Genomic DNA, 16,858 nt, shown 5'->3' on the forward strand with positions numbered 1-16,858 from the left:
CCATGTCAACGATCGGAACCCTGCGTCATGCCGTGGGGTCTTCGATCCAAAGGCAGTGGGGCTGTCATCCCTCTGCTAGCTTTCGGAATGCTGCGATCACATTTGATCGCAGCATTCAGGGGGTTAAAGTACCAGGAGTGGTGACCGCTCCGGGCACTTAGTGGCAGGTGTCAGCTATCAGAATCACCTGACACCCGGCGGTGATAGCCTGCGCACGACCAGTATGCGCAGTCAATCGCGATGACATAATAATCCATCCCTGGTGAAACAGGCCCAGGGCACATGGATGGATTGTTACGTCAGATGTCAGAAAGGGGTTAAAGAGAATCTGTCAGTAGAACCAACCCTCCTAAGCTCTCTATATGGACATGCAAGCTATGAAAAGTTTAATAAAATGACAGATTGATATTGGTGATCTGACGTGTAAGGACTGGCGGAACGCACCGAGTTAATATAGATGTTATAATTGGTGCGTTCGCAGCCCGGGGTCCACCGTGCAAGAGAGAACCTGCTGCTAGAAGATGACGGCACTATATGGCGGTATAAGTGAACTCAGTGACTTCACTGAGTCGCACAGAAAAGAACAAGCTGTGCCCTGTTAGCGTCACAGGGGAACACAGCTAACTGCTGAGCTGATGGCAGTCAGTAGTCACGCACACAGAGAAGCACACAAACACTCCTCTCCGATAGAACTGGAATTCTAGTGGCTATTAGCCAGCCCTGAATACATACATACAAACTCCTCACCGGAGGTGCCGGTATTCTACGGGCTTATTTCATCCAAACCCTAACCACATACAGGCACAACCACAAATAGCAAGCTCATAACATGAAGTGATACTAGCACATAGCCGTACGGCCATGCAAACCTTTTATAGCTGCAGCAGCTTCAGGACCTTCCTAGAGGACCAATGGAAGCTGCTACAATACCAGAGCAACTTCAAGACCTTCCTAGAGGACCAATGGGAGCTGCAGCAGTACCTGAGCATGTGACCCCTGACCTCCAATGAGGTCTTACCTTGGGCATGCTCAGAAGGGAAAAAGCAGGACTTAGTCCCAGAGACGTCTGCTCGCTGCTGACCAGTACTGGCTACAATGGCTGAGCCTGGGAAAGCAATAGAAACCATCCGCACAGTATCAGGCTGAGCCAGAAGTTGGGACAGATGTCTCCGCTGTGCAGGCTCCACTGCGGCTGGAGAAGAATAGGAGACCGCAGTGAAGGTGGTTCGAGAATCCCCCTGTGCAGAGGCGGGAACTCGACCCCTAACATTACCCCCACTCCTTGGGCCTCGCTACGCTCGAAGGCAGCAATGAGCAGCGGAGCTTGAATATTCTCAACAGGCTCCCAGGACCTGTCCTCTGGGCCATAACCCCTCCAGTCCACCAAATAAAACTTTTTTTCCTAAGTACCACCTTGCACCCCAAAGCAGCGATCACCTCGTAATCGTCCGAAGACGAACCCGATGTCCCGGCAGATGACTCGGAAAACCGGGACATGAGTACGGGCTTTAAGAGGGACACAAGAAAGGTGTCGGTGATACCTAGGCGTGGAGGAAGGGCCAGATGGTAGAACACAGGGTTAACCTGTTCGAGAACCTTGAAAGGTCCCAAGTAGCGAGGAACAAACTTAGTGGACTCAACTCGCAGCCTGATGTTACGGGCGGAGAGCCACACTAAGTCGCCAGGAGCAAAGGTCGGAGCGGGGTGCTGATGTGCATCGGCGGAGGACCTCATTCTCTCCTTGGAGGCCCGGATGGCATCCTGAGTGCGGTCCCAAATGTCCCGTGCCTCCACAGCCCAGTCTGCCACCCTGGAGTCGGCGGAAGACACGGGCATAGGCACAGGAACCCGCGGATGCTGACCATAATTAAGGAGGAATGGAGTCTGACTAGTGGAGTCAGCTACGGCGTTGTTAAGCGCAAACTCCACACACAGTAGCAAGGATGCCCAGTCATCCTGCCTGGCAGAAACGAAATGTCGCAAATATGTGACCAAGGTCTGATTTGGTCCTCTCTACCAATCCATTCGTCTCGGGATGATATGCTGAAGAGAGATTTAACTCATTGCTGAGTAAACGACAAAGCTCTCTCCAGAACCGAGATGCAAACTGGGGACCACGGTCACTGACAACTTTGTCCGGCATACCGTGTAGGTGGAAAATGTGTCTCATAAACAACGCTGCCAAGGCCCATGCAGAAGGTAACCGTGGAAGCGGCACCAGGTGCACCATTTTAGAAAAATGGCGGTGATTACCCAAATGATGGTGCAACCACGAGACTTGGGTAAGCCCACCACAAAGTCCATCCCGACCGTCTCCCAGGGCCTGTCTGCCACCGGCAGAGGATAAAGTAACCCAGCCGGCTGTTGTCGAGGAGACTTATTTTTGGTGCAGGAGACACACGAGCAAACAGTCTCCGATGTCACAGGCCATATGCGGCCACCAGTACGTCCTCGCCAACAGCTCAGATGTCCTCTTGGTCCCAAAATGTCCACCCACCCTGGATGAATGAGACCCAAGAGAGAACCTCCGGTCGCAAATTAGTAGGTACAAAAGTCTTGCCTGGGGGCACCGACTCTAGCGAAACCGGAGCCATGGTTCTCAGAAGGAACAATAAGCCGAGGCTCCTCTTCCTCCTCCTCAGAAGACACAACGGAGCGAGAGAGAGCATCAGCACGAATGTTCCTCTCCCCAGAGAGATAATGAAGGGTGAAATGGAACCGGGAGAAGAATAAGGATCATCTGGCCTGGTGAGAATTTAGCCGCTGAGCTGGTTGTAAGTGCACCAAATTTTTGTGGTCGGTGAAGACTTGGAAGGGAAAGCGAGCTCCTTCCAACAGGTGTCCCTACTCAGAGAAAGCCAACTTCATAGCTAGCAAATCCCTGTCCCCGATGGATTAATTCCTCTCTGCTGGTGTGAAGGTCTTGGAAAAGAAGCAGGGATGCTTCCGACCTTGAGCATCCTTTTGGAAGAGGACTGCACCAGCACCAACAGATGAGGCATCCACCTCCATTATGAATGGCTTATCTACATCAGGGCGATGTAGGATGGGAGGCTAGCAAATGAGATTTTATAGAGAGGAAGGCCTTGGAGACTTCCTCCGACCACAATTTGGGATTTGTTCCCTTCTTGGTGAGGGCTGCCACGGGAGCTACCAAAGTCGAGAAATGCGGAATGAACTGATGGTAATAATTAATGAACCCCATAAAATGCTGCACCGCTTTGAGAGAATCAGGTTCCTGACAGTCCATCACAGCCTGTAGTTTGGCAGGATCCATAGCCAATCCCTGGGCGGAGATGATATAACCAAGGAAAGGCAAGGACTCCTGCTCAAACTCACATTTCTCCAACTTGGCATAAAGACAATTTGCCCATAAGAGGTCGAAGACCTTGCGAACCTCTCTCCGGTGGGAGTCAATATCTGGAGAGTAGATGAGTATATCATCCAGATAGACTGAACAGCGACTGCGGTAACATCCACAGCTGAGCTTGTGCGCTCAAGAGCCGCCAACCTACCCTCCAGCTGAGTCGCACAGAAAAGAACACGCTGTGCCCTGTTAGCGTCACAGGGGAACACAGCTAACTGCTGAGCTGATGGCAGTCAGTGGTGACGCATACAGAGAAGCACACAAACACTCCTCTCCGGTGGAACTGGAATTCTAGTGGCTATTAGCCAGCCCTGAATACATACATACAAACTCCTCACCAGAGGTGCCTGTATTCTAGGGGCTTAATTCAGCCAAACCCTATCCACATACAGGCGCGACCACAAATAGCAAGCTCATAACATGAAGTGATACTAGCGCATAGCCGTGCGGCCATGCAACCTTTTATAGCTGCAGCAGCTTCAGGACCTTCCTAGAGGACCAATGGAAGCTGCTACAATGCCAGAGCAACTTCAGGACCTTCCTAGAGGACCAATGGTCCTGTGCAGAGGTAAGCTCTAGAGGCAGATTTTCAGAAAGATCATTGTCCAGACCATAGATCTTAACATCTCATTTACATATTAGTAAAAACGTGGATAACTCTGGAATAAGACATCGGATAACAGATATCAAGGTTTTATTTTATTCAACTGTCTATAACCTGCATGTTCATATAGACAGCTTAGAAAGGTTATTGCCACTGACAGATTCCCTTTAACATCTGAAATAACCTTTAAGTATTATATATTAAAATCAGATTAGCAAAATTTAATGAGCTGGGGCCCATTGGAATGCATATGATGTCACCCCTGCAGCCTGTCAACAAAGAGCGCAGCGGTGGAGAATTATCACTGGTCCTGCGGAAGATGAGTAGCTGTGATTATATTATTTCTCCCTAGAGCAAAATTATGGATAGGAAAAAAAAATGAAACAGGAAATCATTTTATGGTGTGTGAACAAGGCGTCATGTTCAGGCAGATTGCTTCTGGAATTCGTCCCTAAAAAGTGCTGGAAAAAAAAATTAACATCCACAGCATCATGCACGCTGCATATGTTGAGTCTATGGAAACTTCTTTTCGTGGCCTCAGAGTTTGGAAACCTTGAAGTGGCAAAAAGCAGAACCACATTCATTTTTCGGGCAGCCTTCTTTAGAAGTCACCCACTGTTTACACTTGACAGCATAGAGCAAAGATGGCAGTTGCAGAGCCGCCACAAAAAATGGCTGAAAAGACCTTTCAGGAAAGCAATTGCCAATGGTTTCCTGAAGCCTTTTTGCCTTGGAAAACTCAGCGATTTTCACCTGCTCCCCCTTCCTGCAAAGTGCCCAGTGCACAGGTAGTGGTAGTTCTGAATGAGACCATTCACTTTACCATATGAAACAGAATTAAAATCCCAAGTCCAGTAAGAGAAAAAAAACTGCAATTCCTCCATTTTTATGTTTTTTGCACCATTCATTTTGCAGTAAAAATACCTGGCAACATGATTCTCTAGGTCAGTATGACCTATGTCAAACATATACTTTTTTCAGTTCAATGCCTTAAAGATAAATTGTACCGTAATTTATGTTGCTTTTTTCTGAAACCTGAACTTTATTCTTCTGTTCATGCAGCTGTGAGGTCTTATTTTTTCCAAGTCAAATTGGAGCTTTTATTCATACCATATATACAGAGATACTATATATAATAGAACAAGAGAAATGCAATAAGTTTAAATCCCCCGACCATTTCTCCGAGGTCTTGTTTTATTGTGTAGTGTAAAATTTCAAGAAAAAAGAAAAAAAAAACCCATCCATTCTAGATTTAAACATGCCTGATCCTATTCCCCATCCTTATTCTCTTCTTTGCATGGTTGTGTCAGGAGAAACAGCTGGCAGCCAAACATGCATTCTACTGTCAGCTCAAGTATACGGCGAGTGTTAAATATGTATTCTGTAAACCAAAGATTATAACATGGAAATGTAAGGATAAATCCACACTGCGTCTTTACCCGGTGGTAAAAAAGAGACACTTCAGGACACTTTTTTTTTCTCTCTCTCTCCTTTCACTCTATCTTTATCTTCTGTCTTTTTCTACTTTCTTTCACTTTTTCTATTTATTTCCCTCCTGTTCTTTGTCTTTCCTTTCTTTTTGTTTCTCCCTTAATTCTCTACTTTTTTCTTTTTTTCTCTTCACTTCTTTATTTTTACTCTTCTCCTTCATTTTCTTTCCCTTTTTCTGTCACTTTATCTTTTTACTTTCTTTTCTTTCTCTATTTCTTTCTGTTCTTTCCTCCCTATTCTGTCCCCGGGCCCTGTGGCTGCAAATATGGCTCTGTGAGATGCTGAATCTTTTCACCTTACTTACAATTGGCAACGGTCGCAGATAGCTTAACTCAGCTGCCGGCACACATGTTATGAAGAATCCAGAAGACACTTTGATTTCTTTAAGAATTCTTGTTGAATGCATACAAACAGCAGCAGGTAAAAAAGACTTTCTTCAGACAAGCTGAAAGCACATGGTCTTCTAATGAAGTCAAGATGGAGACTGAGACACAGGGAGAAGAAGGAAGTGACATGACACCCAGCAGAGGCAGACAGGGAGACAGAAGGGACAAACTTCATGGAAAGGAAGGATTTCAGCTATGCAAAACACAGGAACACATAGCAACAATAAACAATATGAGAGACAGCAATACAGCATGTAAAATGTACAGGACAGTCTGTAAAATGTCTCATTCATGGGACATAACACTCCCCATCTGAAATCTTTAGATTTCATAATTTTTATGATGTCCTCTGGGGATTTCACTGTAGACCTGAAAAACAAAAGGAAAACAAGCATGCAAGTAACAACAACAGTTGTAGTCCAATTGGCATAGTCCAATCTTCAGTTGGAGGCATAAAGTCCTAAACAGCGGGATAGTCCAAGTGCAAACGTAAACCCATCTTCTGATTGGGGAAGCCGCAATGTGCAAACACTTCCACCAACCCAACAATCCGCTGGAGAAAGTTCAAATGTTCGAATGTTCCAACACAGCTGGAGGAATATATGGCGGTAGGCTCCCCACCGTGAGCTGTGTCCATAAACAATGACTTTCATGTGAGTTCCTCCTTTGGAAAAAGTAACACAAGCTCAGTGACTGGACAGAAGAAAATACAAGTTGAACCGCCTTTCGTAACCTTGACTTCTACCTTACGGATCTTCCCGTCATTGCTTGGTGTAACCTTGGTGATAAGACCCATTGGCCAGACATTGTGATGAGCTTCTTTATCTTTAAGGAGGATGAGGTCTCCTTCTTGGAGATTAGGTTTTGCTGTCTGCCATTTGTGATGGCTTTGAAGCAAGTTTCTACTGACGTCTGTAAATGTCCCCGTCCACAAACTTCCCTGGAGGGATTGTGGCAGCTCCAACCTTCTGAGTAAGAAGGGTAGCAGGAGTACGGATCATTGGTGCATCAGGGTCTGATGTTACTTGTACCACTTTACTGTCTGTGTAGAATGTAAATGAATCAATAGCAATGTCCATTTCTTCCTTTATAGCTTCAGCTAAGTCCACTGCCAGAACAGCGGCACAAAGTTCGAGTCTTGGAACAGAGTGAGCAAGTTTCGGGGTTAGCTTTGCCTTACCGAACATGAATCCACAATGCGCCTTGTTATCTTCTTCCAAGGTCTTCAGGTAGGCTACGGCAGCTATAGCCTCTGTAGAAGCGTCGGAGAAAATGTGGACTTCTCTTCTGATGTTGGCTGAAGGGTGCCTAAGGAATAACATCTTGGGACTTGGAAATGCTCTAAGACCTTCAGAGACTTCTTCCACGCCTCCCACCTTTGTTGTTTCTGGGATGGTAGCAGAGTGCCCCAATCCGTACTCTCGGCAGTCAACTGTCTCAATAGTATCTTGCCTTGAATGGTGATGGGTGTGATAAACCCGAAAGGATCATAGATGCTGTCCACAACAGATAGGACTCCTCGTTTAGTGAAAGGTTTATCACAAGCTGACACCTGGAAAGTGAACGTGTCCTGCTTAATATCCCAAAACAGACCGAGGCTGCGTTGCATGGGAGGAACGTCAGAACCCAGAACAAGATCCCTTACACCAGCAGCGTGATGCTCAGATGGAAATGCTTTCATTACCTTTTTACTGTTGGAGATGATCTTGTGAAGTCTAAGGTTTGCTGTTGACAGCATTTCCTGAGCCTATAGAGCAGATTGATTGTCTCTTCACTTGTTGGTAGAGACTTAAGTCCATCATCTACGTAGAAGTTTCTTTCCACAAATAGATGAGCATCAGATCCAGCATCTCTCACTTTCCTGTGCTGTCCGTCTTAGTCCATAGATGGCCACTGCAGGCGAGGGGCTGTTCCCGAAGACGTGTACCTTCATTAAGTAGTCTATGACCTTGCTGCGGACGTCGTTGTCTTTGTGCCATAGGAATCTGAGGTAGTTTCTGCTGACTTCTCAATAAAACAATGAAACATTTGTTGAATGTCGGCCATTACTGTGACAGATTCTTGTCTGAAGCGAATCAGTACTCCTATAAGGCTGTTGTTTAGATTAGGCCCAGTGAGGAGCAGGCTATTCAGGGAGATGCCTTCATACTGAGCACTGGAATCAAACGCCACTCTAATTTGGTCGAGATACCAGCATTTTTCACATTCTTTTAGCGGGGGTGAGGGTTCTGCGTGACCTTTGTCGAAGATATTCTGCATGAAGTCGACAAAATGTTTCTCCATCTCTGGCCTTCTCTTTATGGTGCGTTTTAGGGATGAAAACCTTGCCGTTGTTTGTTGCAGATTATCAGGTAGCCTTGTTCTTGGAGAACGAAAAGGTAAAGGTGCTACCTAGCTATTTGAATTGTCTTGGGCATATTCCTTTTCCATAATCTTTATGAACTCTTTGTCCTCCCTTGCAGGTGCTAGCTGGTTGTCTTCTTTTGTAGAGTTGAACACTGTTGACCCGAGGTCATCATTGTGGGACAGGAATATGTTCATGTCGTCAGAGGTTTCTTTCTTCCACTTGTTATCGCTTATCTTCTCTTTCACCCACTAATGATGCGGGCATGGTTGAAAGTAAGTGCTGCGACCATTTGGTAGGACGTGAGTCTTAAATGAGAAAATCCTCGTAGGTCTCTTCATCTTTCCTATACAGACATCGCCTATGATAACCCAGCCTAGGTCAAAGCATTGAGCAAATGGAGCGTTGTGTGGCCCGTTGATTTGCTGACGTACCTTGTGTAGTCTCAGAAAGTCCCTGCCAAACAAGATCAGAATGTTTGCACTGTTGTCGAGAGCTGGTATCTTGCCTGCCAAAGTCCTTAGATGAGGGTGATGGAGTGCAGCCTCTGGAGTTGGGATTATCTCTGTTGGACGGTATCTGGTTGCATTCGACCAGAGTGGGTAAGGGTATCTCCACATTGTTCTCAAGAGAAGATACCATGAGTCCATTGGCTCTTCTCCCAGAGACTTCCGTAACACTGCCTCAGGTGTCCAGGGTGTAGGGACGAGAGTTTCCCTTTAAGTCAATCATATCAAAGAGTTCTGACCTTGCAAGTGACTGGTTGCTCTGATTGTCCAGGATAACATACACCCTTGCGGTTTTCTCTGGTCGACCTTTGGGATACACATTCACCAGGCATATCTTCGCATACAACTTGTCCCAGAGGCCTTCTCCGCAGACTTCTGTGCATGAAGAAGATATTGTGATAGAACTCACTGTTTGAACAGCATCCTCCAGGCCTTGCCTTGTGGTGGGGGAAGGTGTAAGCTGTACAGTGTTAGATTGGGATGGATGGAGCGCTTGCACATGCTCCTCAATGTCGCACTCCAAACAATTAATAGATATTTTACAGTCCTTAGCAAAGTGTTCAGTTGAAGCGCAGCACCTGTAACATATCCCAAAGTTCTTCAGAAGCTCTTTGCGTTTCTGGAGTGGTTTCTTTCTGAAGCCGATGCACTTCTTTAAGGGGTGAGGTTTCTTGTGAATGGGACACATACGATTAGGATTCTCAACCTTCTCACCTTTGTTGCTCTTATCTTGTGATACTGTAGGTGTGGGAAGAACATCAGTCTTCTTGACGGACATTGGAGCTCGGCGGTTCTTGTAGTTAAGATGTGGACTCCCGTGTTTAGGAGATGAAACAGGTCGCTGTGTTCTCCATAGGAAAAACTTGGATCAGTCTTACACTCTGCAATGTTTTAGATGAACTCGCAGAAGTAGGAAAATGGAGGGAAGGAGACTTGGTTTTCCCTTTTATATTTTGTTCCAAGCATGGCCCACTCATTTTGGATATTGGATGGCAGCTTAGAAACTATTGGGGTTACCCCATAAGCAGTGTCCAGGTAGCTGAGGCCAGGCAGGTACGGGTCTGCGTTGGCCAGCTGACGCTCTTAACAGGAGGTTGCTGAGCTCTTGGAACCTTGTACTGTCCTTACTAAATACCATTGGAAAATCCTCTAGTCGCTTGAACAGGGCCTTTTCTATGGCCTCAGGGCTGCCATAGCTTCTTTCTAGCCTCTTCCATGCAGCGGTGAGACCCGCGATAGGATTACTGATGTAGATAGATTTAAGTCTCTTGACCCAATCCGTGGATTGTGGCCCAAGCCACCCGATTAGCAGGTCTAGCTCTTCAGCGGCGGTGATGCCGAGGTCACTGATTGTGGTTTTAAAGGTACACTTCCAACCCCTGTAGTTCTCAGGTTTATCGTCAAACTTTGTAAGACCGGTCTTAGTTAGATCACGCCGAATCATGTACCTTGCAAAGCCAGTCATATCGGCATTCTCCAATTTTGGAAGGACTGTTGCTGGCTGGGTAGCATTGTTCATACAGTCTGTGCTTTGACCTGAGAATGCAGGAACACATGGGGCAGAATAGGCATTCAGTCCATTAACTGGCTTAATTAGCTTAGTTTCTGCCACACATGGGACTGGGATTGTGTGACTGACCGGAGTGTGGTGACTTGCCTGCATATTGGCCTGCATGTATGTTTCTGTGTATAAGGTTTGGTGAGGTGCACGGAGGATCAGGATGCAGGGTTGGCAGCGTATTGTACTGACCTTACGTGCAGGATGCGGGTAAACACTCTGTGTCCTGTTGTCTCAGGGGAGCATCTGTGCGGTCAGGAAGGATTGCAGGAGCAGGGGGAGCTCTGTATTGGCTTTGTACATAGTCTCTAGTACACTTAAGAGGGTCTTCAGTATCAAAATCACTTAAACTCACACTGTCTCTTTGGCTCCCACTGATGACTTGTTCCAGGACCTTTAACCTTGCCATGGCTGTGGCGTGTTCGCATTCCTTCTCTAGGGTCTCTATTTCTGCTTTTTTTTTCTTCTCTAGGGCTTCTATTTCCATCTTAGATTTCTTTTGAGCGAAGGCAGCTTGTATTTTAGTGTCCTCAGCTTCTGCACATGCTCTTATGAGCTGTTCGCTGAGGGTTGAGTATTTTGAAGAGCTTGAATTAGATGATTGCTTTGACTGTCTGGCTGAGCCGGAAATACAAGATGACATCTCAGCTATTAGCGTGATTCTTGCCTCTGTCTTGGCTTTTTTATCGCACACCATACTTTCTCAGAGTTAAGTTGTTGGAAAGCTTGCAGCTCATTGCAGGGAACTGACGGGTTAAGTCTCTGTAACATAGAGGTGCACTTATCCGCTGTTTCTGAATACAGTTGATAATCTGCACACAGTTGTGCAAGGGTTCCTTCTGGTGGTCGTTCGAGAGAAGCAGGCTGAGACAGGCTGTCTATGTGACTCAGCAGTTTTTTGCCATAGCTCTGCTATAGCATGGAGATGATCATGTTTACTGGATTCTAGATTCTCCCTTACTTTCCATGTGGGCTTTGTGGGACGTCTAGCCTTCTCACTAGATGGTGGATCAAATTCTGTCCTCGGGGCCTGTGGCTGCAAATATGGCTCTGTGAGATGCTGAATCTCTTCACCTTACTTACAATTGGCGACGGTCATAGATAGCTTAACTCAGCTGGCGGCATACATGTTATAAAGAATCCAGAAGACACTGATTTATTTAAGAATTCTTGTTGAATGCATACAAACAGCAGCAGGTAAAAACAACTTTCTTCAGACAAGCTGAAAGCACATATGCCTCTAATGAAGCGAAGATGGAGACTGAGACACAGGCAGAAGAAGAAGGAAGTGACATGACACCCAGCAGAGGGAGACAGAAGGGACAAAGTTTCATGGAAAGGGAGGATTTCAGCTATGCAAAACACAGCAACACATAGCAACAATATGAGAGACAGCAATACAGCATGTAAAATGTACAGGACAGTCTGTAAAATGTCTCATTCATGGGACATAACACTCCCTTTACGTTCTACTATTTTTTCTATTTCGTTTCCTCTCTCTTTTCCTCCCTCCTTGAGAATCTGTCTCTAGAGCTTACTTTAAATGAAAGGAAGTGTTAACAGTGTGAGATAGGTAACTAACAGTACAGCAGAGTTAAACCTTATCTCATTACAAACACATCTGCTGCTGCAGTTCTCTCGTACAGCTGTCAGCTCTGCTGCATAGCTGTACCTGATTATAACTAACACAGCACAGCAGAACTGAACTTTGTCTCATTACAAACACATCTGCAGCAGCAGCTCTCTCACACCTCTGTTCTCCTGATCTACATGCCTCATACTGGTAACTCTCCTTTCATTTAAAATATTCTCTGGTGGCAGATTCTCGGGAAGACATATGTCTGACCCATAGATCTTAACAGCTGATTTACATATTAAAAAATGTGCATTTTTCTTGAATAAGATATCAGATTGCAGATATCAAGGTATCATTTTATTCGGCTTCCTATGAACTGGGTGTCCATGTAGACTGCTTAGGAGGGTTGATTCTACTGACAGATTCCCTTTAAAGAGGGTAGAGTATAACCACAGCCTGTTTCTTCACATCTGTATCTCTTACAAAGGGCACTGGTTATTAGCATAGTTACTATATAAGAAAAAAATAATAATTGTAGACTCACATAAATGTGTTTGTGTTATTTTTCATAGAACCAAAGAAGAATCACTGGTCTCGGACATATCAGGACTGGGGTTTCCGGGCATTCGATGAAAGTGTTATCACAGAGATGTGACGGCTAACCTCTATGTGCGCCTGGATCTTAGCTCTTCATCTTCCAGAACTGACAACATGGGATGAATGGCCAAACACTCTTGAGATACATCAGCAAAATAATAAAAGACTGCCAACTTCAGATACAAGCACAGTGATAGATTGTGTATAGCCTGTTAGTCCTCTACATTGTATTATTAATGTAACAACCTGGATCTGTGCACATGAAGATTTACATTATCATGCATGGAGAATACAATAAAATGTAATTAAAGTATTAATCAGAAAGTGGACAAACACAGTACGGAGTACAACTGAGGACCTGAACTCTTCACAGTAGGAAAAATCATGGACAGAATTCATGTATTGGTGCGTCTTGTCTTGCCGCAATAAGTTTACGGCATATTTACACCATTGCAACTTTTTATTGTATTTATTGAAATTCAAAGCTGTAAGATAAATAAAAAGGAAGAAAATGATCAAAAGATGTCACTAAATATAATTAAAACGGGTCTTGAAAAACCCTTGTGAAATAATAAGCTAAATCTAATAATGAAGAGGGTAAGGCTTAAAAAACAAGCTCAGTGGTTGGCTGTAGTGCTGTTAACGTGGTGTCAATGCAGCAGAGAGTGGAGTAGTGACAGACAGCAGGTGATATACCTGGGTAGGTTAATACTCAGTTTGTTTTTTATAATTAACACTGCTAGAGTAGAAAGTTTTCTGAAAGCGGACAGCCTCCTTAATATTTTTACCCCTTAACGGCCACCGATACACCTTTTAATGGCAGCAGTTTTGGGGCCTTATTCCTCAGTGCTGCTTTTAATGGCAGTGCTTAGAAATAAGTGTATAGCACCCCCCAGAGCCATAAAATCTCCGGTGTGTAGCCGAGACCCCGGAGAACATGATTCGGGTCGGCTTTTACTGACCCCTTTGACGTGATCGCTGTTATTCACTGAATAACGACAATCACCAAAAAAAAGTCCGGTTTTCCATTAATTTCTCTGTCCTCTGATATGATCTACCATACCGGAGGAGAAAGAAATGGGGTCCCCCGAGCCTCCCTGGTACCTCCGCCATTCCCGTATTCTCCTGTTCCGCTTCCCGGCCCTCCACGTCATCTTCCTGTAAGAAAATGTCAGGTGCATGCGCAGTACGCCCCCCGAGATCTGCTGGCCGGCACCCAGCAAACTATAGATTTTTTCCTATTGGTTCATTTTGATCGCTGTGATAGACCCAATCACAGTGATCAAAATAAAAAAAGTAAATCAAACCCCACTTTGTCACTCAATTAGTAAGATGCAAAATAATAAAATGAAAAAAATAAATAATTTTTTCATTCTTTGTAGTTAGGATTAGGGTTGGGGTTAGAGCTGGGGATAGGGTTGGGGTGTTGGGGAGAGCTGGGGTGTTGGGTTAGGGTTGTGCTGGGGTTAGGGTTGTTTTAGGTTTATGGTTATCTTGGGGTTAGGGTTGTGACAAGGGTTGTTTTAGGCTATGTGCCCACATTGCAGAAATGCTGCGGAAATGTCCGCAGCATTTCCGCAACTCCCTGCCATGGGTAAAAAGCATGCGTAATTCGCATGCGTTTTCCTGCAAAACACAAGCGTTTTTAGCTTGCAGAATGCTTGCGTTTTCCAGGCGATTTGAAGCATCCTTTGGAAAAGTGATTGACAGGTTGCTCACACTTGTCAAGCATAGTGTTTGACAAGTGTGACCAACTTTTTACTATTGATGCTGCCTATGCAGCATCCATAGTAAAAGATAGAATGTTAAAAATAATAGAAAAAATAAAAAATATGGTTTTTCTCACCTTACGACGGCCCCTGATCTCCTCAGAGGCGCTCCCGGTACGTTCCGTTCCCAGGGATGTTTAGCGCGAAGGACCTTTGTGATGTCACAGTTGCGTGATTGCGACGTCATCTCAGGTGATTCACGCAATGCATCCTTGGGAATGGAAGCTGCCGCGTGCACCGCTGAGAGCCGGGAGGACTCAGGGGGCCATCAGAAGGTAAGCATATCCCTATTTTTTATTTTAATTATTTTTTATATGAATATGGGTCCCAGGGCCTGGAGAAGAGTCTCCTCTCCTCCAGACCTGGGTACCATCCGCACATGAAGCGCTCACTTTACGCATGGTGGGCATAGCCACACGCGTAAAGTGAGCATTTCAATGCAATCCTATGGCTGCGGAATCGCCGTGATTCCGAAGATATAATGAACACGCTGCATATTTTACCGCTATGCGATTTCGCAGCAGGAGAATTCGCAGCATGGGCACAGCAACTGCGGAATCCCATAGGATTGCATGGGAATGCATTTTTTAAGCGTTTTTCAGTGTTTCCGCTGCTGCAAAAAATGCGGCAGAAATGCATTAAAAACGCAATGTGGGCACACAGCCTTAGGGTTATGGTTGTGGTTAGGGTTGTTTTAGGGTTGTTATCTTGGGGTTAGGGTTGTGATTAGGGTTGTTTTAGGGTTATCATTGTGTTGGGGTTAGGGTTATGTTAGGATTAGGGTTGTGTTGGGGTTAGGGTTTTGTTGGTGTTCTGTTGAGGTTAGGTTTGTGTTATGGGTTAGGGTTGGGATTAGGGTTAAGGGTGAGTTGGGGTTAGGGTTGAGTTTAGAGCTGTGTTAGGGTTGGAGCCAGAATTGTGGGGTTTACACTGTTTAGGCACATCAGGGGTTCTCCAAATGCGATATTGTGAATGCCATCAATTCCAGCCAAATTTGCATTGAAAAAGTCAAACGGTGCTCCTTCCCTTCCGAGCCCTGCCATGCACCCAAACAGTACTTTTCCCCCACATATGGGCTATCGGTGTACTCAGGAGAAATTGCACAACAAATTTTTTGGTCCATTTTCTCCTGTTACCCTTGTGAAAATAAAAAATGGGTCTAAAGTAAAAATTTTTCCTGAAAAAAAAACTTTAGTGTTATGCGGTTCCTAAAAAAATGTTTTTGTAAATTTTGTTGGAAAAATGAGAAATCGCTGGTCGACTTTTAACCCTTAATACTTCCTAACAAAATAATTGTTTCCAAAATTGTGCTGAAGTAAAGTAGACATGTGGGAAACATTATTTATTAACTATTTTGTGTGATATGACTGATTTAAAGGCACAAAACATAAAAGTTTGAAAATTGTCGAATTTCCGTTTTTTCCAAAAATAAACAAGTCTTGTTGAAGAAATGTTATCACTAACATGAGGTATAATATGTCCAAAATAACTTGGCACTCAAAGATTTTTTGAAAAACCGTGTGTTCATTTATTATGCATCCAGACAATAGTTGTGGAACGTTTTCGGTCCAAAACTGATCAGAACAATCTGGTTCAGTAGTGTGGGATATTTTCTCCTCAAATAAGTGTCTCAGAGGGAGATTTAAGGTGCCTGGTGCTCAGGGTCCGTTTGTGTGTCAGGACTGTGCGTCCGTGGGGTGCGGCAGATGGTCACAAGGGTATGTGATGTTTGCCGGTCTGGAGGCTCAGCGCTTCTGCTACATGCGAACTATGTCGCTAGGGGTGTGCGCACCAATCTAAAAAACATCATTCACAAGTGTCTACCAATCTTACATAAAGATGATACTCTAGCCAAAATCCTGGAATCAGGAATAAATATTATATCTAGATGAGCTTCCACTATTGGGAATGCACTTTTTTCTTTAAGACCCACTGCACACAACTGGTTAAAATACAAGGGTTTTGTTAAATATGGGACAAACAAATGTAAAATATGCAATTTTGCGCATGTTACAAAAGTATTTAAAAATCATGATGGTGAGTCGCCCACCAGGGTAGCGGGGTACTCGGTACTGGTCTTAAAGGGGATGTCACGTGGCTGAGACCCGGTCCGTGGCCCTGGGACTCAAAGGGGTTTGGTATGATGTAGTACATTTGGGACACCACCAGTGGTTTTCGGTCAGGGTGACCGACGCTGCTTTAAAGGGGTCCTCTGGGGGATGTTGATGCAGCCGTGATGGTGGCACTTCCCACAGGTGAAGGAGGGTCCCCAGGGCTCCCAAAGTATATGGGCCAGATGGTATAAGCCATCGAATAAGTAGAGGACACATTGTGGTAAAGTCTTTACCTGGTTTACTGAAGGTGGTAATCCACAGTCCAGGGTACCGGCAACAGGTACAGAAGGAGTCCAGGCAGCCCAAAAACAAGCAAAATCCCCTTGGCAGCTCAGGGTGGGAGCCTCCCACTATGCGCTGGATTTCTGGTACCTTGCTACCTGTAGTTTGCTAGCCAAGTACTCCTTTGTTTCTCTCCTGTCCTGGAACAAAACCTGCACGGCAGGCAGCTTGAGCTGTACTCTTGGGGTCTCTTACACGGTGACTCCAGGCTCTAAATTGCTGCTGTGCCTCAGGTGTGGTTTGGGCAATTTACATAGTCTT

The 16,858-nt window shown here is 45.1% G+C and overlaps 1 protein-coding gene across 1 annotated transcript in view; it reads left to right on the plus strand.

Moving 5' to 3' along the window:
- The window catches only part of LOC143785346 (uncharacterized), a 42,521-nt gene extending 28,282 nt beyond the window's left edge, over positions 1 to 14,239 (plus strand). The window contains exon 8 of the mRNA XM_077274108.1: positions 12,408 to 14,239. Coding sequence (XP_077130223.1) covers positions 12,408 to 12,490 — 83 coding nt within the window. The 3' untranslated portion in view covers positions 12,491 to 14,239. The remainder of the gene's footprint in view (positions 1 to 12,407) is intronic.
- The last annotated feature ends 2,619 nt before the right edge of the window (positions 14,240 to 16,858 follow it).

The sequence above is a fragment of the Ranitomeya variabilis genome, chromosome 7 (assembly GCF_051348905.1).
Source record: "Ranitomeya variabilis isolate aRanVar5 chromosome 7, aRanVar5.hap1, whole genome shotgun sequence".
Taxonomy (NCBI): domain Eukaryota; kingdom Metazoa; phylum Chordata; class Amphibia; order Anura; family Dendrobatidae; genus Ranitomeya; species Ranitomeya variabilis.